At 47.1% G+C, this 24469-nt stretch overlaps 1 protein-coding gene across 3 annotated transcripts in view; it reads left to right on the plus strand.

The window, feature by feature from the left end:
• The window catches only part of PLXNA4 (plexin A4), a 421812-nt gene extending 405558 nt beyond the window's left edge, over positions 1–16254 (plus strand). For all 3 annotated transcript variants that reach the window (XM_010410007.4, XM_039570440.1, XM_010410006.4), the window contains exons 30-32: positions 1249–1461; positions 11934–12084; positions 12788–16254. In XM_010410007.4, the coding sequence (XP_010408309.2) occupies positions 1249–1461; positions 11934–12084; positions 12788–12883 (460 nt within the window). In that variant the 3' untranslated portion in view covers positions 12884–16254. The remainder of the gene's footprint in view (positions 1–1248; positions 1462–11933; positions 12085–12787) is intronic.
• Positions 16255–24469: the final 8215 nt, after the last annotated feature.

Genomic DNA, 24469 nt, shown 5'->3' on the forward strand with positions numbered 1-24469 from the left:
CTGTCAGCAAGGTTGTTACCCAAAGTCTATCAGACTTGGAGATGAATTTTTTACAGTGTTGTGAACACAATGAGTAAATGGGAGGAACTGGGGAATATCAGGAGAATTTGCTAAACTGGAAGGTGCAGAGAGTGAAGATAGACTTGACAATCTGCCTGAAAGAGAGACAGGAGCTGGGCTCTGTGCTCAGTGACTCATCCCAGCTCCTGGGCCATGATCACTGCGATGCATTTGCCCTGACAAAAAGGCTTGAGGCAAAGGCTGCAGGTATCTCATACAAGGTACCTCAGGGCATCTCATATAAATGAGATGCTCTTTGGAGAAAAAGGGGGAAAAGGGCTCTGGATTGCAACTGGAATAGCATTTCCTTGGTTAGGGCAGATATATTTTCATATCAAAGGCTGTGATACTTGTTTCCCAGTTCCTTTTTTTTTTTTCCTTGAGGCAACAGGGCTTTCGCTGTCATGTAGCAACTGCTTCCTGCCCGGGGTACTGGGATCATGTGCAGGCTTGGGCTGGAGCAGTGGAGAGTGACAGGACAAGGTGTCCCAGCACACACAGGGTGTGCCATGAGCATTCCCAATTTCCATCTGGGAGCTTTGCCCACCTCTCTTCCCATGGGTTTGCTGTGAGGGCTAAAAGCCAAGTCCCTCAATGAGAAATGTATAGAATCACAGAGAGGTTTGGGTTGGAAGGGACCTAAAGATCATCCAGTGCCACCCCTTGCCATGGGCAGGGACACTTTCCACTAGCCCAGATTGCTCCAAGCCCTGTCCAACCTGGCCTTGGACATTTCCAGGGATCCAGGGGCAGCCACAGCTTCTCTGGGCAGCCTGTTCCAGTGCCTTATAACCCATACCATGATAATTTTTGTGGATTTAGTGCCTCTCCTCATCTGATGGAGCAACCAACAGGGTCAACTTTGCACTGCAACAACACAGAGAGATTCAGAGTCTTTGTCATCACCTAAATTATACTCCCATTAATTTATGGGCACCTTCAACAAGATTGTATTGACTTTGAGACTGACCAAATCCGCCTTGTGAGGACAACAGGGACAAAAGGTGACCTCACTGCCATCCCTAGACTTTGTAGGGGAGAAACTCATTACGTAGCAAAGTTTATCCCAGAATCTTCATATCCACACCGCTATCTTTGATTCCCACCCACCGTTTGCTGCTGTGATGTCACACAGCAAAGCCTGTGAGCTGTGCACTGACTGTGTCCCCTCTCCCACCCCTCCTGCAGCCTCCCCTTGCGGTTCTGGGTTAACATGATCAAGAACCCACAGTTTGTCTTCGACATCCACAAAAACAGCATCACAGACGCCTGCCTGTCCGTGGTGGCTCAGACCTTCATGGACTCCTGTTCCACCTCAGAGCACCGGCTGGGCAAAGACTCCCCCTCCAACAAGCTCCTCTACGCCAAGGACATCCCCAGCTACAAGAACTGGGTGGAAAGGTGAGTTTTAACCCTGGAATGACATAAAGTGACACAACGAGGCCCTGCTTTGTGGGTGGAGGTAGGAGGCAGCATCACTGTTGCTTTTGGAAACCGCCCCTGGGGCTTTTTTGTCTTTGGCTTTTTCTAAGTGGAAATCTCCATGTTAGCCTTTTGCTCCCTCGTGCCTTGTGGCAGAGACGGAAATTTAATTAATGATGGGAGCTGAAGGTGTTTGCCAGCATTGTTTCCCTTGAGGAGAAACTGTTGACAAGTGGCAGAGGGAGGAAGGAAGGCAGGTGATGTGTGTGAGCCCTGGGAAGCACACAGGCTTCTCAGTCTTTCCACATGGGCCAGAAGTGGTCTGCTGCTTTCAGCATTGTTGTGACAGTCCCCACACTGCCTGGATCCCAAGGGATTTATAATTATCCCCCAGTAACTTCCCTTGGAGGCTCTTCTGTGCTTTGAATGAGATGCCAGACGATTGACAGGCTGCTGACTGAAGCTCTGCAGGTATTTTCTGTCAGGTCAGAGGTCTTTCCAAGCGTTTTCTCCACACCTGCAAGACCTGTGGCTGTGCTTCAATCTGCTGTGGCAAGGGTCAGTGCCTGGCAAAGCTGCTCCACAGGGAATACAACCAAAACAACTATTCCTGCAGCATGCTGGAAACCCTTTCTGAAGGGTTTCCCCTAGGACAAGAAAACTGCACATCCTGCTCTTCATCCAGCAGGAGCTGTGCTTTGCTTTCCAATATTCTGCACTTGCCTGGCATTATTGACAGGTTTGGGAGCTGCACAGATGGGGAATGGTTGCTGCTCTGTAAATACAAAGGCGAGTTTATCCTACAGATCATTCCTGTGCACTGCATCCAGCTTTCAGCAGTGATTTCTCTGGATGACTTCCCAGGCATGGCCTAAAATTGATACCGTGTCATGCAGGTTGTACAAGGCCTCTGCTGCTGCAGACACCTCACACTGCGCTACAAATCCCTGTATTGCCTTTGCTGGGGATGGTTTCCTCTCATTTCGTGAAAGGAGTGTGGCTGATCAAACAGCTCCATACCCTACTCGGCTCGAGGCAGCATTTTTTCCAACAATTCTCCCATTGGTCTGTGATTTGTCTGGACAATTATTTTTAGATGTGGTTAAACACTTCAGCAAATGTCGTTTCTAGGCAACCTGCAAGGCTCTTACGAGCTACCTTGCTTAATTATGACCTACTTTTGGTACCGTGTCCAAGTTTCTTAGTATGGATTGAGGCTGATTGCTGGATTGACCTGGATAGTGGGAAGGAAGTGTTGGATGTTCCATTTAGAAATCAAGTTTGTATCAACAGTGACCCAAACGTGTCATTCTCCAGTGATGCTTTAGCAACACTCTGTGTGGGTGTGTGGGTGGTTTCTGTGGACAAATAACTTGTTTTCCATCTGGTTCCAATCAATCTGGTTGATTTTATCCTGGGAGATGCTACATTTGAGTGACAAACTGAGGTGTTTAAGTGGAGAATGGGATATTTCCTTAAATAAACAAAACACCTTTTTTTTCCCCCCCCCCTCTGGATAAACAAAAGGCTGCAGTTTCCATTTTATTTTTTCCAGTATTGATTTTACAGATTTTTGGAGGTAAATCCTGGTGTCCAGTGATCTTCAGCAATAGGTGCTGCATTTCCTTGGAAATTTTCCCAAACAACTGAGTTTGCAAACGAGGTACATAACACCTCCTGCTGCTTGTAAACAGCCCTGGATTCCTGTCCCCAGCATGTGCTGGGTTGTTATCTGCACTGATGTCTGACAACTCGAACTGAAGCCCAAGGGGAGGCTGCAGGTTTTGGAATATGGTTAGAGCTTCTTCCCTGCTTTTATTTTTGTGTGTCAGTTCCACTGACTCAAGGCAGTGGCACCTGGATGCAGTGGGAGATGAAAGAAAAAACCTATCAGGGATGAATAAAATATAATTTGAGTTCCACCCTGAGCTGATGAATTCCTTTTCTCCGTTCTGCGATTGCGCTTTGAGGGAGTTATCCCAAATCCAAAGGCTTCCAGTGCTGGTTTGAGCTATTTCTGTAGTCAGCATCAGCTGGAGATGGCATCCTTCAAGACCACTAGACTTCTTCAAAGAGTGAATCAAGAGATGAAAAGTCAGGGAGTTTAAGAAGTGGTTGAGTAAATCAGAAGAACGTGAAATCAAACGAACTTCTTTGACGAGGAGGAAACTCTAAGAGGGTAATTAGACTGTGGTAGATTGTACCCAACTTGAGGCACTCTGGATTAAAACATGCCTGGATTTAGAGGTCTGGAAATGGAGCTGAGCTGGGTTACTCCAAGCCATCCCCTTGAAACCTCTGGTTTCTTGGTGTGGAGCCTTTAGGACTCACAAAACTCAGAGCAGGGCATGACCTTGGCATGAGAAGGAGGCAGGGATGAAAGGACTTCCCTCCAATCCTTCAGCTTTCCACCTGGGAATGTGCATTGGGAAGGGAATAGTTACAGCTTCTGGCCTGACCAGTGGTCTACCTCCACAGGGTGGTCAACTGGAAATTTGGTTCCAAAAGATTTCAACAGCAAGACTGTCAGGAATCCTCACCGGTTTTATTTGTTTGTTTGGCTCATGTTTCAGAGTAGGATTTTCTCATGTTTTCAGTTATTTGTTTGTGATGAGTCAAGCGCTGCCTTCAGAATGAGGACGCCTGACAATGACTAATTAAAAAATTTTAAAATTTACCAGTTTTTGCAATTTCATGTCAACTTAATGGAAAACTATATAAGAAATGGAGATCTTCCATGACATTTTGAGAGGTTGGTTGTTTTAGTGTCCATTTCTATAATTAATCAAGATAATGGATTTGCTGACAAGAGCAACAAAAAATTATTGTGCATCAGTGAGATCTAGTTGAAGATGTTCCCTGCTCATTGCAGGGGGGTTGGACTAGATGACCTTTAAATGTCCCTTCCAACCCAAACTATTCTGTGATTTTATGATAGTCCTTTTATGACATTATTGGAAGCAGAGGTGGACTCTGCCTGCTGAAACAGTCCAGCTGAGAATTTCTGGCTTTTGGGGAAAAGCAGGTTCACTGTTCAAATGATACACCCAGAGCTGGAAACACGTGGTTAAAAAGTGTCCCCATGCAGCCACATCTTGGATTTCTTGCTGCAGAACACGAGGCCTGATGAGACAGGACAATTAACCCGGGAAATTGGGACAGGCTATTTGGCTTTTGTTGAAGCCACAAAGAATTGAGCTGCAGTTCTAAAACAAAGTGGAGGCTTTTCAATTATCATTATATTAGTCTATTGAGAAAAAAAAAAAAGAGGAGGAAAAGAATGGGAATGGTAAAGCAGAATCTCATCTGACTCCAGTTAGTAAAACTCCATAGGCTTTGCTGAATTTACATTAGAGCAGCTTCAGATCTGCATCTTTTCAAGTTTACTTCAAATGTCCCCTTTGAGCCTGGAAATCTGGAGAACTTGGGAGCATTTGATGCAATCCCCAAGCAATACAAAGGGGAGCCTGTTCTAATTGGGACCGTCTCATTAGCATTCAACACCACACTGAAAGATGACAAAGGGCTGTGGCTGACCTTTCATTTCTCTCCATGCTGCCAAGCTTATGATAACACTTGTTTGAACTTCATTAACACCATTTAATTGCCTGCATCACAATCAATATGATGTTTCCCTACTGAAGCCTGGCAAAGAGACAGGGATGTGGGAGAATGAAAAGGGGCAGAGCACAAAAAGCAGAAGCCAAAGAGTTTTCCATTTCACACTGGTGCCCAAAACACCTGCAGGGCTGCAAGGAGAGGATCTGGTGCTCTTTTTCTTCCTCATCCCTGCAGGGACTTGGTCTCCTTTTGGCTGCTTATTGTGCATTGAAAATAGCCCCTCTAAGAAAAACTTAAAGCCAATGGAGACATCAGAAGTGTTCTTAACTTAAGAGTCAAGCAATGGAGACCATTCAGAATAGGCTTGCCAGGTTCAGGATCAAAAGAAGCTTAAAGTGATCTGATATGTGGGATTTGGAGTTAGAATATCTGCGTTTTATTGTGCTAACCTGGGTGCAAACACTGCCTGACCTAGCTGGTGCTACCCGACTCCTGGGGCCATGATCTCATCTACTTTTTTTCCCATGCGTGGGCAGAAAGTTACAGGATGAGGGGCAACAATTTTAAACTGAAAGGGAGAAATTTAGGTAAGATGCTGAGAAGACATTCTTTACTCAGAGGGTAGGAAGGCGCTGGCACAAGGTGCCCAGAGAAGCTGTGGCTGCCTCATTGTTGGCGATTGAATCAGGAACTCAGACCGGCAGGGAATCTGAGCTGTTTATTCAAAGCAGTGAATTGCTTTTATAAACCTTTCCAAGGCACAGCATTTCCTTACACGGCATGACCTATCCCCTGCTGCCACATCAGCAACACACTTTCCAGATGTCCTTCTGTGGGGTGGTCACTCGCTGTTCACTCATCCATCAGCCCCCAGCAGGCTCCTCTCCATAGGGCTCTGCCCTGTGACACCTCCTCCCCCCAGGGTCCAGTGGAGACAAGTCTCTGTGTGCCCCCATGTGCTCCTTTGTGCTGCCATGTGCCTCTGCAGGGAGCTTTTACAGCTCACAACCCAATTCTACCTTATAATTCCCCATACCTCATCCCTGGAAGTGTCCAAGGCCAGGTTGGACGGGGCTTGGAGCAACCTGGGATAGTGGAAGGTGTCCCTGCCCATGGCAAGGGGTGGCACTGGATGAGATTTGAGGTCCCTTCCAACCCAAACCATTCTGATTTGATGATTCGTGAAGCAACTATGATTCGCATCCCATTAGCCTTTAGATGTCAAGGTCTAGATCTTGTTTGGAAGTGCTTTGAGAGTGTTTGGAGTACACAAAACACACAGACTTGTACCCATCTGGGATTTCACCTACCCAGTGTGTCCCCTTGGGGTTTCAGGGCTCTCAAGTCACCAGGAAATCTCTACCTGTGCAGTGCTTGTGATGTATGTTGGTCACTTTGCAGCTAACTTTAGAAAGAAGGACAAACTGAGCCAGCTTATTACAATAAAAAGCTGCATGTACCCTAACATTGTGAGTTATTGAGGTTTTAAGGAGAAACTCCGAGGGCTTTAAAAAAGAGCATCACATGACAGGTGCAAATCCTGGCTCTACTTTAAAAAATGAGTTTTCTGTGCCCCCTCTCCCTCTGCTGGAAAGAAGGCTCAAGAAGCAGCATACCAAGGGTCAAGGCAGGGAGTGTTGTCAGTGGAGATAATAAAAAACAGCGCTGGAAGGGGCCTCAGGAGGTCAACCCAACCATCTCCTGCCTCGGGGCAGGATCAGCTCTGTCTAAAGCCTTCCTAACAGATGCTTGTCTACCCCTTTCTTAAAGGCCTCCAACAACAGAGCCTCTGCTGTCCTCAGGCAATCCATTCCCGTGCTTCCCTGTCCTTCCCATCAGAGTATTTTCCCTGCTGGGCAGCCAAAATCTGCCTGGCTGTAATTAAAACTCAGGCATCCCCAGGGCAGGGGGTACAGCTCATTCCTTGCATCTCTGGGGCAGCTTTTGGTGTATCTGAAGGCTGCTCGCTTGTCTTTCTTCACTTTTCATCTCCAAAAAGATCCCAATGTTTTCTCATCACGGTAACAAGCTGTTCTTACACAGTGCAGCTTTCAGCAGGCAAGATGAAAATGTGTCCATATGAGGAGGGTGCAGCCCCTCACATCCTCTGCACTGAGGTGAGGCTGGGTGACCTCCTCTCCCAGAGAAACCTGTGCACCAATTCACTCTTCAGCCATCGAGTCTGTGCTGTCCATCAACCCTCCACTGTTTATTCTAAGAGGAGAAGCAGCAGGAAAAGCCACGCACAGGCAAAATAAAAACATTGCCATTTCTAGGGCTTGCACACACAAAAAAGTGTTCCCTCAAACAGTTTGGGTTAGAAGGACCTTAAAGCTCATCTCATTTCACCCCCTGCCATGGGCAGGGACAGCTTCCACTATCCCAGGTTGCTCCCAAGCCCCGTCCAGCCTGGTCATGGACGATTCCAGGGATGGGGCATCCCCGATTTCCCTGGGCAATCTATTCCAGTGCCTCACCAGCAGCTCAGATGCTTCCCAAGAAACTCAAACTGCCATTCTGTGTCAGCGCAGGAACTGACAGCATGTCCTTGCAGTGCTTCACTGCATCCCACAAAAGAGCTGTTTGTTCCCAAGCTTTCCATCAGCCCTTCCCAGCTGGAACTGTCCCCCATACCCCTTTCACACACCTCTCCCTCCTCCAGTGGTCTGGATGCAGCCAGCTATTTCATAACCCTAATTATGTTATTGCTGTAATTGTGTCTGCCGTCTGCAGCACGTGGATTCGTTACGAGCTTTTCATATGCTTAAATGATTATTAATGAGTGCAGTCCCATCCCAGCGACAAACAACAGCCATGACAAAAAGATCTTTTGGAAGGCAATTAGCTCCATGCTAAGCTGCCTAAACCATGGGCTGTGCTGGGAAATTTCAGGCTAGGGAGGAAGCACTGGCAACGTGGCTTTTCTCTTCTCTTTTGATGAGTTAATGAGTTACTGAGCAGCAGCAGGCACAGTCATTCTTATGAAACAGCTCCACTAAGGAGCCTTTCCCCATCGGTAGGGAGGGAAAGAATATTTATCCCTGGATAAACAGAGGACAAAATGTATTCCCAGGTCACTGATGTATTCCCAGGTCACTGCTGTGTCGCTTTCTTTGGGAAAACAAAACGAAACGAAACAAAACAAAACAAAACAGAACAAAAAAACCAAAACAAAGGCAACCCAGGGAAAGACAAGGTTGGAAAGAACAAGAATAATTATTTTTTCAGTAGGAGAGTACTAACTATATCCTGGTACATCCCAAATCCTTCTCCATCCATCAGTGGCAATGGATGGCCCCTGGGCTCTCTCTCCAGTTCAAGGCAGGCTGGGCTGAGTTGCTGTGCTCATGATACTTGTGAGGACAGATCCCATGGCCTAGTTATCCTCACATGCTCCATCTGAGCTGCAGTGCTGGAATGATGGGTTTACCCCAATTCCTCATAATTTTAATTGCTTATGAAGTCTAATGAACAAATTTCCTGTCACTTCAGAGGATGAAGAGCCTTGAGGTAAGAATGGAGGCTGCTCCTGTGAATATGGGGAAACTCAGACACATAAGGCTGGATCTTTTGATATTCATCTAAGACCTTCTGGAAACAGCTGGAGGATCCACTGGAGATGAGCAAAACTGGAGTACAGAAGTAGCAGCAAATCTGCTCAAGACTCTCACTCTTGACCCTTTGGAGGCAGGTTAAGCTAAATGTGCTGCTTTGCTTTGCTACCTTTCTGTCTCATTCAGACGGAATCTGGCTCAGTCTTGTGTTCCCAACCTCCTGCTGACTGTGGAAGTGTGAGTCAAAGACCTGTCCCTGTCTCAGGTGAGACCTGGTGGCCCTCCACAAGTGACAGAGCATCTCACTGCCCCTGACCCTGCCTCCCAGCCCAGCTCTGGTGTGGGAGCTGTCAACTGCAGGGGTGATGGAAGCAGCACAGGCAGCCTTGCAAATTCCAGCAGCGGAAATGTAAGGGCCTCTGGGGTTTGGTGACAGCTTCTCAGTGGTTTTTGCATTAGGGGTATGCAAATGGCAGAGAGGCTCTAAGTACCTCTGAGGATCTGGGCTGGAATCGAAGGTAAATAAAGACTCAGCAGGGATGTTGTCATCTCCCTGCTAGGATGCTTTAACACACACATTCATCATTTCTTTAGAGAGCACAGTGATGGCTTCATTAGGAACTCTTCTGCATAAATAAGTGGCTGGGCCATGGCAGAATTTGGATGGAAGGATATTATGTCTTCTTGCTCGTCTAGATTGGGGTATTGGTACACAGTTTTCCCCCCTTCTTTTGCTCTTATTTTTGCCACAAAACACACTTCCCCAATACCTTGGTTTAATGGGAAATGACTTTTAGGTGTGTGATGACACGGAATTGAGTCTGGAGGAGACCAGGATACTTTGGTGGGTGATGGCCTGTGACCCCAGAACACTGAGATCACAGCTTGAGAGTCTGTCATGGCCAGAGCCTTGAAACTCTGACTCTTGAAACTCAGATTTGTGCATCCCATCCTTGGCTCCAGGGAGCATTTCATGCTGTTTTTCCTTGTTTGGATGAGTCATGGGAGTGTTGTGCTGCTGGGGAATAATCTCTGCAGGGCTGGAAGGGGATGGGGAGCTTTCAAACCCTTGTGAGTCACAGACTCAAGAGTCTGTTGCTACCAGGTGGAAAGGAAACAGGACAAACTTGGAGAGGGAGAGGATAAGTGTGTCTGTGCTCCACTTTTTGGGAGCACCCTGTCCCTACACCCACTACCCTACCACCATTTGGTGACAGCTCAACCAGAGAGGAAAAGGAGAATTTTAACTGTTCATCAGAGCCACACTGGCACCTCTGATTTCCTCCACCGACCCCGTTTATTTTTGCTGTGATGAGCCCCCTTCTCTTCTCATTTCACCCATCAGGAGGATGTCCATCCAATATTCATGAGGAGCTGCTCTCTTTTCAGGGTCCATAAATCAATGCATTTCACTGCATTGCAGCCTGTTTTCCCCACAAATCTGTGAAATGTGCTGCTGGCACATGGACTTTTTTTTTTTTTCCAGTGCCAAGGCACACCTTACATTTTGACCCTAAGATTCCTTGTTTTCTCAGCAGTGTTATGGATGCCACCAATTCCTGATGCTTTCCCTTGTGTAGCACAGATCGGGTTTTGTCCAGTGGGTGATGCCAAAACCCATTTAAGTTTTTCTGGGAGTGGCAAAGGTCTAGAAATATTCATTTGCCATGCTCAACATCTTCTCCTGGGGGTAGTTCTGCAGGACTTTACTCACAGACAACTGTCCAAGTCCACATGGGGACGGAGGGTTAGGCAGAGTGCAAAGAAAAACAAACCCACACCACTTTTCAGTGGAGCACTGGGAATGGGAGTTATTTAGACCATGGGACTAAGTTGCACTAAGATTTCTGGCTGCTCCTAAGCCCAGAAGACAAAATGCCAGGACTCCAGGGAGAGTGATGTTTTTGTTCCTGCTGGATGTTGCAGTAAAATTAATAAGGTTTGCACGAGTTTTTATGACGAAAGAGAGTTTAGCTCTGGAAAAAAGTCGGGCAAGAAGGACCTCTGCCTCCTATGCCTCCCTCTGCCAGGGATTACATCAGCATCCCACCACCAAAATCAGGTTATCAACAGAGACTGACCCTTTGTGGTAAATCAGGGTGGGACTGAAGGGCACAAAACCAGACTGAGCTCAACTGGAGCTTCCTGGTGTGGAAGGGTTTTCCCTGTGCTTTTGCACTGCTCTGTCTCCCACAGGAGACTCCAGCAGCCGCTCTGCCACGGGGAGTATTTTCCCACTCCTCCACCTCAAGGATCCTCATCACATAGCGCTTCAGTGTCCAATTTCTCTGCAGTGGCAAGCAGCCTCCATCTCAGCAGGTGTCTCCACGCTGTTTACAGGACACCTGTCAGCTCTTTTGGCTCCCCGTCCCCTCTGCCTCCTAATTATAAAATTGTGGATTGCTGCAGCTACGGGCTTTTTTTTTCCTTCTTCTTCTTCTTTTTTTTTTTCCTTGTGCACAAAATGTCAAATTGCAGAAATTAAAAATGTAAATGATGGCGTCTAATTAACCAGTTGACAGCAGAGCACAGCTGCGAATGACAGTGACTGATTACCTTCTGCAAACCTTGTCCTCCAAGACCTGCCTTACCCGGGGGACAAAGGACATCAAAAATAGCAACTTCCTTAAAGAGACACCACTCTGCAGATGAAGCCTGCTGGGCAATGGTTCTGGGGGATCCAGATCCTATGGATACACCCCCAGTCCTCCTGAGCTCCAGGAGAATGGTATTGACTCCTAGGAAAAGCAGATTTTTCCCAGTTAGACTGGAGTTGAAGGCTGTTGTCACAAATATCAGGCCACCTTAAAATATGGGGCCAAAAGGAAATGCTGAGCAGGAGAGTTTTTGGGATAGATTGGACTGAGTGGGGAAAGTGGGTGATGTTAGCAATGGGGCAGAAGTACTGGTGCAAGAATGGTGCAAGGAAAAATACAAATATTTGGGTTTTTTCTGTGCATGGGAGTGAAATCCTAAGCTCTCAGTGGGCAGCAAGATCTCTCTGGGAATAGGGGCAGGGCTAAAAGCCCTTGAATGTCTGACAAAGTGATCCAGCTTCAATCCCGCTCCTACTACTCTCATGGCACGGGGAAACTTTACAGGAGACTCTTTGGGGCTTCAGTCTCAGACTGGGGTGAATACAACACATGTGGTGCTCAGGATTAGTGCTTCAGGCATTTCCACTTTGGCCAAGTCATGCTGTAAAAGAAGAGCATGAGCAGGTATTTCACTGATGCACCAACACTAAGGGTGGTTTTTCTCCTTTTTTGTTTGTGGATTTCACGTCTTGAGCTCCTGCTCTTCCCCTTAAGAAACACCTGTGTTTGTGCCCCTCAGGTACTACTCAGACATCGCCAAGATGCCAGCAATCAGCGACCAGGACATGAACGCCTACCTGGCCGAGCAGTCCCGCATGCACATGAACGAGTTCAACACCATGAGCGCGCTCTCTGAGATCTACTCCTACGTGGGCAAGTACAGCGAGGAGGTGAGAGCCTGGGACACTTCTGGGGGACCAGGGGACAGCCCACCCAGCCCCAGGGTGTGTCATTGATACCTGGGAGGCGATGGATTTAAGGAATGAGAAACAAGGCTTGGGGTTTGGGAAGGGAAGGTCAGGGATTTTGGGTCTCCTCAGTACTGCTCTGTCTGGATCCCTGTTATTTTTGTCGCTCACTCTTGTTCAGTCAGGCTCAGCTGGTTTGAAGCAGTTGATGGTCAGATGTTAATGCACTGCAGAGGAGCCCTACATGAGCTTTACATCCAATGTGGGCAAAAGTTGGTTAAGGCCTGTGCCCAAAGTCATTCCAGATACCCTAAAACACCCAAAAATGGTCCAACACACACTTTAAGATGTCCAGCATGGTTCTGTGTATTGAAGGCCATGTAAGACCCCTTAGGGCATCTCCAGTGGCATGGCCAGGTGATGGACAAAGCTCATAAATAACTGATCTCCAAGATAAGAATCCATTTGATTGGTTGCAATCCAGAAGTCTGCATTGAGTCAGATCAAGCCCAAACTCCCTGCCTAGTTCCCTCCTGCTGACTGACCTGCCTTGAATGATCTAAGATAAGCCTGGGACCTACCTCAGAGAAAGCTAACCCTCCTCTGCTGCTCTAAGATGCTGGGCTCAGTCATTTTGGGGAAAAAACCCCAAATCCCTGTCACTTCTTCTTCTCTCCTTTTCCAGATTCTTGGAGCCCTTGATCAAGACGACCAGGCTGGGAAACAGAAACTTGCCTACAAACTTGAACAAGTCATAACCCTCATGAGCATAGATAGCTGAGAACTGTCCTGCCAGGGACACCCTGGGAGGGATAAACCAAGTCGTGCCTCACTCAAGATCATCATCTTTACCAAGTGCAAGTTTTGATGGGCTGTAAGCAGAGTCACCCAAACAGCGCTCCTCTCTCTCTCTCTCTCTCTCTGTCTCTCCCTCCCTCTCTCTCTTTCTCTCTTTTCCTTCTCTTTCCAAATCTATGGACAAAGCGACAGAGCCCCAGGGGTTAAAAGAAGACTGCAGAGGAACCTTGGCTCTGGGGCCATGAAGACATTCGGGTGGAGCTCTCATTTTCACAGCTTCCCCTCTGCCTTTTGCCCTAGAGAAAAACTATTGAACACACACAAAAACCCCAACAACCTTCCCCCAGCATCACATCCTCACTCTGCAGAGGTGAAATTGGGAGGTAATTTCTGTCATGCTGCTTTAACTGCCCTCCGAGGGCTGTAGCCTCTGGAGCGGACATGGAAATGAACTCAGTATTACTCAAGTGTCCCCAAGGGGAAGGGGAAGGCAGCCTGCCTGCAGGGCTCCTGGAGAGCAGAGCCAATCCAGCTCCTCTCCTGCAGAGCCATTGCAATTCTATCTCTTGATAGCGACCCACTGGGAGAGGAGCCTTGAGGCTCCCCGAAAAATGCCACAGCTCCATCCAGAGCAGGACCGCTGTGGCTCATCCTGCCTGGGCAGACAGCTGCTCTCCTGGGGCAGGGAAAGGGTCCAGAGGGGACGAGGAGACCGACGCTCCCCTGCCCATGTGTTTCATATGGTTCTTCTTATTTTTCCAAGAGCCGCGTGTCCCCCTCCGTCTTTCCCGTCGTGTCCTGTTGGTCGTAGCACTGCAGCAAAATGCTCTCTCTGCTCGGTGGCATCCTGTCAGTGGTGGTGGTGGTGGTTCTGCTCCTCCTGGCAATGGACAGCACAGCATCATCCCCCTCATTCCCACCTCAGCTTGGAAAGCAGGAGCCACAGGCCTCGGTTTGTTCCAGGCAAAAAGCTCAGCCTCAAAAGAAGAACCAGAAGGATTTTTTTTTTTTTTTAAGCTGTTCTTTCCATTTTGTTTCCTCAACTGGAACACAGCTGTTGTTTTCCCATGATGGAATATCAGAGGGTTACTGAAATGCTTGCTGTGAAGCAAGGTGGTGCATGGGGCTGAGGGCAAAGCCTTCCTTCCAAGCTACTCCTGAGAGGAAGTGTCACCACACACTTTGGAAGGAAATCTTGGAGGAAATCCAAATGAAACACTGCAAAAATTCTTCTACCTAGATACCCCAGCTGAACTGCCTGTCTTCTGGAGGTCTCTGAACTGCTGTGAGCCCATCTGCCTTTTGGTGCCAACTCCTGGCCTTTCCTCTTCTCCGTTTCTGGAACCAACAGGCCTTGCTGAAGGCACAGTTGCTGCCTGGGAAGGATTTTATCTCTCTTTGCACTTCTTATCCCTTCAGGGATCGCTGTCACCATGGGATGATTGTGGGGGATCACCCTGTCCCTGTCCCATCCTCTGCTCAGCTTCTCCAAAACAACATCTCAACTGGTTTCATGGCCAACCAAAGGGGAGTAAGCTCCTGCATCTCTTCTGCCTTCAGCTGTTCCATTCACACAGCTTCCAGCCTGGATAACACCATGGTTAGAGACCCATGGTGTGTGGAGAACCTTCCTTGTATACCAGGGATGCAAGAGCTGGGTCAGCATTCATCTCCCCAGACATGAGCAGAGCTCCCTGGCAGATGGAAGAGTGGCTGGAGAATCAGCCCACATCCACCTCACCCCATCCTGGGAGCCGCAGCCTGGATCTGCTTTGCACCTGGAGGGAGGAAGGGGTGAAGGCAGGGTGTGTAAATTGATTATAGAGTGAGTTCATTTGGGTTTATTCCTGTCTCTTGCTATCAAACCAGAACCTCTTGGGAGTGACAGATCCTGAGCGTGTGTGAGGGGGGATGTGGTGCAAGCAGGAGTCAGTCAGCAGGAGGGTTTCCTTCAGCCAAGCAGATACACACGTAGGCAAGTCCAAAAACACTCAAAGAACAGTGGTCCAAAACTGGACATGTCTGTGGGGAGAAAATCACCAGATTCATGTTGAAACAGCAAACTTAGGGACACGTCTTGGTTATAAACCCCCAGACATTTCTCTCTTGATTACAATTCTGATTATTTTGTGCGTGTGCGTGTGTATCTGTGTGCGCGTGTGCGTTCCTTCCTTTTTTTTGGTTCTGCTTGCTTTCTGTTGGATTGCTGAGCTGATGGACTCATCATGCACCTTATGGACATCTCAGCAGTTTTAAGAGGCCTGCGCATTGGGGATGATTTGGGTTTGGTTGGTTCTGCCATGGTTTTGTTGATCCATTTTGGTAACGTCGGCGCTTGTTCCAGATCCATTGATCATGGCTGTGAAAGTGGGAAGTCCCACCAGAGCCAGTGGTAAGAAAATGACAACAAACAACACAAACACAATATTTTTTATAAGTACGTAAATTAAAAAAAAAAAGGGAAAAATTAAAAAAAAAAAAGGAAGAAACCAAAGGTTTTGACAAACAAAGTGCCACAAAAGATAAATATGGACCCTATTGTCATGCCTTGTACTCACAGCTGGATGGTAGGAGTCTAAGGACAAAGAGCTGGCTTGGAGGGAAGTGGTTATGAGTGATGGGCAATCCTGCCTGGACATGCGCACATGAGAGGAAGAAGAAGCTGTTTAACAAAAATACAAAAAAAGAAAACTATCAAAATGAACTGGTGTGATCCTGCACTGTTACTGAAGTCAGAGGAACACCACAGGGGAAATCTGAGACTCACCCTGTTTCTTTTCGATGTTTTCAGGGCTGTGTTTTTGGTTTGTTATGGTTGTTTTCCATGGTTGTTATTTTATTTCTTCTTGCTGGTACGGAGTTTTTCATCTGTATATTATATATATATATTTTTCGACAAAAACTTGAACACCTCAGAGACACTGAGAATGAAACACTTAGGGGAAACGGGAAGCGCCAGGAGATTGGTGTCTTAACCCTTCCCAACTTCCCATTTAGGCATTTCTGCTTTCTCTCCACCCTCTTCTTTCCCCCATGCCCAGAATTTGAAAGAAAACCTGTGTTTTGCTTCTCTTTCATCTCCTCTTTATTTTTTTGTCTTTCTGTTTCTCTTTATTTTGGTGTTTGAGCTGGTTTTGCTTTTTTGCTTGGAAAATGTGCCAGAATCGTGATGTAAATGCGTGGGCTTCCTCCCCTGTCCCCTTCAGTGCCCTTCCCATTTCCAACCACTGTCCCAGAATCCCCCAGTCTATGAGAAGTCTTGGCATCTTTCTTCCCAGCCTCACCTGTTGAGCTAACTATTTTTTAAGTGCATGTAAAATACAACTAAAAACAAAGACACAAGCAGAAGAATGAGCCCTACTACAACACGGATGCTTTCTTTTCCTTTGATTTCTTTTCCCCCACCTCCCTTTCCACACTTGACCAAAAATTCCTGGTAAATAGGTAGTGTCCCACACTGTTTTTCAAGCCACATGGAGAGAACTGGAGCCAGAGTTCCTCGAGGTCTGTGGACAGGCTCCTAATAGCCAGAATATGCCAGATGATAGGCTGATCATTATGGGCCTTTCTCAAACACTGCAATCAAATAATTAATGCTGACACTTGCAGCATCAGAAACAGGGAAAGGGAACTCACGAGGACTCCCTGAGGTTCTACCAGGAGAGTCAAGATTATTTCTTCACTGCAGGGTTTGCTTTGGGGCTTTTCAGCTGGGTTGGAGGAACGAAGGGTGTACAGCCCCGCTGCAAACACCTTGTGTCCTCCCTCTGAGTGGGACTCAGCTGTCAGTGACAGTGATCTGAGACCTGATCCATTGTGTCATGTGGTGGTGCAGACTGTGCCTTCCAGTGAACACTAGTCCGAGGAAAGCTGTGTGTGTGGAATGAGGTGTTGGGGATCGTGTGCCCTCCAACAGACAGCACGGGAGAACAATCGAGGAGAAATTCAGCCACCCAAGGTCACCTTCTTCTCCCAGCGTAGAGTCATAGAATCATTTGGGTTGGAAAAGACCTCTAAGATCACAGAGTCCAAGTGTCTCAATGTGCCCCAGTCCTTCTCTTCCCACTCTTCTTCCTGTTCTGAACGTATCTGAAGGTTTTGTCCAACCCAGCCTCACTCCATTAGATAAGAGGACTATGCCAATTTTCATCCCTGTAGTTTTACCACTGCAGTTGTCTTATCTTGCTTCTTTGACACTGAAGACCATAAAAATTATTGGGCCATGAAGAAGATTTACCGGCAGCATTTTGTTTGGTAATTGCTTAGATTGACAAGTGATTACCAAAGTTTCCAGATCTTGTGCATTAACCCACAGGAAAATATTTGCCATGAAGAGAAAAAGACCAAGCAAATGAGATAATTGTCATTATTTTTAATGATGCTGTTGAAAACTGATAGATCAAATTTGAAGAGTCTAGTGGTCAGTCTCACTGTTGAGTCCCTCTGAATTTCTTGGAGTCTGGGAAAACCCAAGCACATAACAGCCAATATCAAGATAACCGTTTAGAACTAAGTCAAAACATCAAATGTAGATCTGTCCTTCCCCAAAGCTTTAATGAAGGGCTTTGGGAAGAGACACTGTTATGTAGAAGACTATTCCAAAGGAAGGTTGGAAACCTGGAAGGACTTAGTCCCAGAGCTCTGCTAAGTGGGACATACATTTGTGTCTGCACAAAGGACACTCAGAATCATGGAATCACAGAAAGGTTTGGGTTGGAAGGGACCTTAAGGAGGATCTCATTCCAACCTCCCTGCTGTGGGCAGGGACACCTTCCACTATCCCAGGTCGCTCCAAGGCCAGTCCAACCTGGCCTTGGACACATCCAGGGATCCAGGGGCAGCCACAGCTTCTCTAGGTGACCACACAGCCTTAGCGATTCCAGGACAATTTGCTCTGTACATTTCATGAGCAGTCACAGTTGTACTCCAGGGCAGGTAGAGGTTTTGGGATGTCCTAACTCTTGCCATCCAAACTTGGTGTGCTGTGGAGCAGAAACTGGTGAAATGCATGAACCTCAACATCATGGTGTGAACCTCAGCCTCCTGCCCATTCCCAGCCAGAATTTTCCTGCTTTGCACCTGGCAGCTCCCATTTCAGGGTAGTGTTTGGTCCATGGAATCCTGCAGTTTTCCCTCACCTCCGTGACTGTGCAATGCCTCTTTCTCCAAAAAAATTGTGTTGTCTTACTGGGAATAACTATTTCGTGGAGAATGCTTTGAAAATGGAGCTTGTCAACTGTGTTTTATTTGGGATGGCTCAGTTCTCTACACTTGGAGAAGGACCCAAGGGGACACAGGCTTACAGCAAAAAAAAAAAAAATTGTAGAAAGATGTCAAAAAAAGTAAAAAAAAACCAAACAGGATTTACACTTGGAAAAATAAACCCACCAAAACCCCCACTGAAGTTATAAAGCTGCTTAGTCTAATCAACCTGTCATGTGTGTGATTTCTGTTGTCGTCGTTGTTTGTTCATTGTTTGGTTGGTTTTGTTTGTTTTTTTTTTTTTTAATCTTCTGTTCTAAAAATGGAGAGTTTACCTCAAGAAATTCTTTCTGCTTGGAAACAGATCACCTCAAAGACGCTCGCAGCAGAGAGCAGTGTGCAGGGAAGCTCAGTAAAGCAAACCTGGGTGTGGAAAACAGAGGGGAAAACCAGGACGTTCAGGCTCTTCTCAGCATTCCCTTCTCTTACTGGTGTGGTCTGGCATTCCCCAGTGGAGAAGTTGCTGTTCACTTTCAGATAGACTGAGGCACAAGGGCCAGTTGGAGAAATCAAGGCCCATGTCCAAGCTTGAAGTCCTTTCTGAAGTATCTTAAGAGAAACTTGGTGTTATTTAAACTTTCTATGCTGCTCTTTCTCCATTCCCTGGAGAAATTCCACTTTCCAGCCCAGGCTGGGATAAGGAAGCAGAGAGATTAGGTGCTAGCTAAATGCTCCCAGTGTTTTCCCCAAGGAATCGAGAGGCAACTGGCTTATTTAAGGTCACAAGAGAGGCCCTTCCTTGTGTCTGACCCCGTGTCTTGGACATACACGTGAGCCCAGAAGTCTCATTCTCTGTTTTGCTAAAGCTTCCACCTTGAAATCAATGGAAAGACATTTCCTTTCACCACAGTGTTACTAACAGCCTCAAAGAGATGTCAAGACAGCATTAGAAAGGAGGTTGGGATCCTTTTTCTTAGGTTGTTGTTGTTGTTGGTTTGATTTTCTTTTGAATTGATCCTAGTTTAAAAAGAAATAAATCTATACTATTTAAATTGGAATCCCGTTGTTACTTGGTAAAGGCAAAGCTTCTGTACCTTTGTTATAATTAATTGTATACCTGTGTATGTAAATATAAGGCATTCCTATTTTGCAGTCCAGAACAAAAAATAAAAAAAAAAACCTATTTGTAATATAGAATAAAGTTTATTAAAAAAAAATAAAGAAATAAAAATGCCCCAGGCTGTGATTGCTGCTTCCTGTGTCAAAATGGAGCCAGAGGGATGGAATTGTAGTCAACGAAAGGCTGGAAAAGACCTTTAAGATCATTGAGTCCAACTGTTAACCCAGCACCACTGCCATGTCCACCACTAACCCATGTCCCCATACCCACACATTTTGGAACCAACCATCCGTCCTTCCTCCCTTCCTCCCTTCCTCCCTTCCTCCCTTCCTCCCTTCCTCCCTTCCTCCCTTCCTCCCTTCCTCCCTTCCTTCCTTCCTTCCTTCCTTCCTTCCTTCCTTCCTTCCTTCCTTCCTTCCTTCCTTCCTTCCTTCCTTCCTTCCTTCCTTCCTTCCTTCCTTCCTTCTCTCCCTCCCTCCCTCCCTCCCTTCCTTCCTTCTTCCTTTCTTGTCAACTCTTTTTTCTTTTCCCTGTCACACAAAAAGGCATTTATTGGATTGTTTGATTTTTTTTTTTTCTTACAGAGGTGGGATCCAGACAGGTAATTCCTTTCCATTTGTTTATGGGGTGTCATCAGCTCTGGGGAAAAAAAAAAAAAAATGGTTGACAAGCTCACAAATTCAGGGATGCTACTAAAGGAACCACATATGAGGCTTGTGGAAAGCAAACAGCTTTCTGCAGTCTCAACTCCATGAAGAGCATGAAAACGAAGTAAGAAATTGGATTTCAAAGAGGGAAAGGAGTTGAATGAAGCTCTGGCAGCTTCAGCCTGGTACTGCCCAGCAATGTCTGGGTACCTATAGAAGGACACCTATAACTGACCATGTCCAGCCATGGAAAGGAGATGTCTCTGTCCAGCTGCTCCTTGGGACACAGAGGAAAAGCTTTGGGCTCAGATCACTCTGCCATCACATCCCACCCACAGCTCAGCCAGTCCCAGCAGGGTGTCACCCACACAAGCCTCCCCCACCAGACCCCTCAGGTCAGCAGGGTGAGTTGCAGGAATTGATGCTAAAAATTTTTGTGTGCAAGGAAGAGCTTCAGGTTTCAGCTCTTCTGAATTATCAGTGTGTTTAGGGTAAAAGCCAAAACCACCTCTAAATAAAGAGTTACGAAGGGTTTTGTTTTTCAGGGCATTTTTCAAACCTAAACTATCTCACTGGAAACTTCTGTCCAGACAAAGGGGTTGTATTTAACACTTCCACCAGAGTTGTTTTAGGCTGTGTCTCTGCCAGACACTGCATAGAGAGAGTGTCCCTGTACAAATAACAGCTTCCATGTCAATGAGACCAGACAGGAAAAGGTGGAGAGGAACCTGAGGCATGAAGAGGTGAAATGGATTGCCTGGAATCGCAGAGGCAAAGCTCTCTGCAGCCCAGTACCAATCCCAATCCACCCAGTCACTCTTTTTGTGATGGGACACAGCTGTTGTTACAGATTTGGGAGAATCCATAGGGCATGGTTGGGACCAATACTGTGACCTTGTTAATACAACCTGGACCAATTTCCTCTTGTCTTCCATGCCAAGACTGGGAAACAACAAAACACCAACTATTCCCACAAAAACACCCTTCCAATTATTAAATGGAGCTGCACTTACTGAGCACAGCCAAACAAACAGACTCCAGGCTTGTGGTAACTCCCTGTTGTCAGCTGGAAAATGTTTGGTTTTGGGGGGATTACATGTGTGGGCTTGCTGCTGCTCAGCAGAGGATTTCCCTGTGGATTTAATGAAAGCTGCAAGAGTGGGAGGGAGGAGGAAAACGTCTGACATGGATCTGTCTGCAACAGGACAGGGCATTGCTCTGATGCTCCCTGGGACACTCCGAGACCTTGGCTGTGGTCACATGTGTGTGACAGAGACTGGAGGCAACAGCCACTTCAAGTTCCAGCCTCTGGAATGGCTCTGTCCAGCTCCCAAATGAGCTAAGCTGGATATTCAAGGCCAAGTAGGTATTTACAAAGCAGGCAGGAGCCACCTTCCCATCATTAAGGTTGGAAAAGTCCTCTAAAATCACCGAATCCAATCATTAACCCAGCACTGCCAAGCCACCACTAATCCACGTCCCCAAGTGCCACATCCTTTCCCTAAAGCCGCTGGTGTTTCTCTGTCCATGCTGGATTCTCCCTCCCACAAGCTACAGAAAAAAAGCATTTTCAAAGCTTTCCTGCTTTTGTGGTCCATGAGGAATGATGGCCATTTCCTGCACCTCAATCCTTCCCTTCTTCCAGCTCCTCCACTGAGGAAATGGCGACCACTTGCTTCAGGTCTGGGACATCCCCGGTGTAAATAATATCCCCCAATTGTCCCATGGAAACCTGGCAGGGGAAAAGGCATTGCAAAGCTCAGAGATGGTCTTTATGTCCCAGCTAAAAGCTGGGAACTCTTCTGCAGCTCAGCTTCCCAAAGCAATCCCAGATGTCAGCTGAGAAGGACCATTTCCAGCACCCTGGGGAGGATTCAATTTGCCTTTATTATTTCCCCTTTCCCGCTTTCTGACTCTTCCCACCTTCAGCTGCCTGGATTGTATTAAGATGTTCCCCTCACCATTCCCCATCCTGGGGATTTTCTGGCTCAGCAGAGTACAACTCCAGCATCAGCTCTCTTGTTCCCATTGGATCTCACTTGTCCAAGGGATCCCTTCCCTGTGTTCAGCCCCAGGTGCACCTCACCAAGGTGGTGACAGGGATAGGGACCATAACTCTGAGTCCCTTGCCCTGCAGAGACCTGCCAGCTCCAGTGTCAAGGTGTTCCAGCTTATTGAGTGGCAAGAAAATGTTCCTGGGATCAATAAGGTTTTATTCATAGAATCACAGAATGTTTTGGCTTGGAAGGAACATTAAAGATGATCCTGTTCCAAACCCTGTCATGGGCAGGGGCACCTCCCACTAGATCAGGTTGATCAGAGCAGGATCTCTGCAAAATCACCTCTTCTTCTGATCACTTTTCTGAGTGGCCATGGGTGTTTTCTCCTGTGGGGGTTGTCCTGTCTCTCTGTGAAAACCGAGCCCTTCCAGGATCCAGTTCATCTCATTACAGCCCCTCTGGCTCAAATAGATCAGTGACTGAGGGAAATGCTGTTTCCTCTGGCTGGCTCCAGGGAGGAGCTCACCCAGCTGCAGAGGATTGCACTGTGCCTTTCCAAAGCCAGGTGGGATGAATCCCAGCAGTGGCTCTTCTTTGACCTTTTTTGCTGTAATTGTTTTAGGAAAACTCTCGTTATACACACCCTGAACTTCTCTGCCATGTGCTGTGTTCCCACAACCCAGCAAGCATTTGCGAGGGAAGCAGGAACCAATTTGGTCTTTTGCCTTCAGCTAAGATATTCAAGGAAAAAAAATTGAGAGAAGAACAACTGTTTTCTTTTTATTATTATTATTATTTACCCCTTTGAATTTCCTGCCTTCTCATAAAGTCTAATGGGAAATGTACTCACTGACCTTGTAACCCCCTGAACCAAACACGATGCCAAGACTTCTCCACAGGCCAGCTTTCCTTCAGTTTGCCATATGGGATGCAGCCCTCGTTCCTACAACACAGGCAGGCAGGTCACCAATTAGTCACAACTCATGACACACAAACATGTTGTGGGCAGGAACGTGACAAGCAGATAGCACCAGCAGACATCGTGTTTTTCCTGGCTACATCTGTGCTAGTAAATAAAAGAAGGCCAAGGTGGAGTACCAGGCTCTGTGTTGAGTTGTCTGTGGTGTTTAGCTGTTAGCAGGCCCCCAGAACAATTTTGGACAATTTTCTCCCAGAGAATGGCCAGGCACAGTTTGGGATGAGCATCTATCACGGATTTTTTCCCTTCATGGATAAAAATGCATCCAGTTTGGCTCTCTCTGTCCCATAAGCTCTAAGACACTATGGCTTCACAGGGCCAAATACACAGATCTAGACCAAAAAAAAATGCTGGGAAAAGGTCTGCAGGGTCAGGAGGTATTTGGAAAAAAGATATTGGGAAAAGAGGTGCTTTAAAGGTTCAGTCTGTGTGGTGTTTACCTGCTTGGGACTGGTGGGGGGAAGAGAATGAACCCTAAAAAATAGTCTGAAGCTGGATTTTTTTGAAATGCAGAATTTGGGGGCAGAGAGAGGATGCCAGAAGGAAGTCTATGCACTGGAACAAGTGCTGTATCCCAGGACATCCCAGCTTTGTCTCATCAGACACCAGTGGCTGGTGTCAAGTTAGTCCTGGACATGCTGTGCTGTTCAGTTGGATGAACCTTTGCTGGAGGAGCACTGGGGTGCCAAAATACAGGCCCTGAGATACCATCAGGACCTGTTCTTCTCTGGAATGTTACAGGGCAGGTCCTCAGGTGTGGAATTGAGCCAGATCTCATGTCTTGGGTTAGGACTGGTGGCCCTGAGTTGGGTCTCACTCACCTGCAGTTCAGGACAAACCTGCAGGCAGCTTTCAGCCCTTGGGAAGAGCCAAATGGAAAATCTCCAGGGCTCACCAGGGTCACCTTGGGGGCCATGCCACGGCTCTGGCCCTGTGCTCTTTCTTTGTGGTGGATGGCTATGAAAGTAAGAAGTGCAGACATTGATCCGATTACATTAACGGCACCCGAGTTTGCTCTGTGCTTTCCCAGTGCCCCAGCCAAACCAGAATCCAGGGAAGCTGGCTCATAAACCTGCCCTGCTTTGCATTAGCAAAGGCAATCTGATTAACTCCCCAGCAGGGGCAAGGCACAGCTCCGAACTCCAGCTCAACTTCCACATCAGAGACCTCTGATGAATTGGATCCAGAAGAGGCAGCTGTGAGTTATGGGGCTGGAATTCCATCAAGGGTTTCTGGGGAGGTCACAAACCACCAAACAGCTCTCACAGCCTCCCCCCTCTTCCTGTCTACCGTCCCCAAACAGAATTACAGCCCCATAATTCAAAGGGGGTCTGTTTGCCTGCAGGAGGACAAGCTCAAGGAGCCATCTGGGGGGGTGTCAGGCTGTATATTCTTCCTTTTTCCTGCCATTCTTCCATCTTCACAGGATGGCGCTTCTAGGCTTCACCCAGGGCTTCTCACTTTCCCCACCCATCCAATCTTCTTCACCTCCTTTCTCCTTCTTTTCCTTCTTAATAGAGACATAAAAGCAGTGGGTGTCTCACAGAACAGTCCACAGCCAACCACTCACCCAATCCCCTTCCCTTCAGCCTGGGAGTGAGAACAGCAGTCATTCTGCTAC

The sequence above is a fragment of the Corvus cornix genome, chromosome 1A (genome assembly GCF_000738735.6).
Source record: "Corvus cornix cornix isolate S_Up_H32 chromosome 1A, ASM73873v5, whole genome shotgun sequence".
Classification (NCBI taxonomy): domain Eukaryota; kingdom Metazoa; phylum Chordata; class Aves; order Passeriformes; family Corvidae; genus Corvus; species Corvus cornix.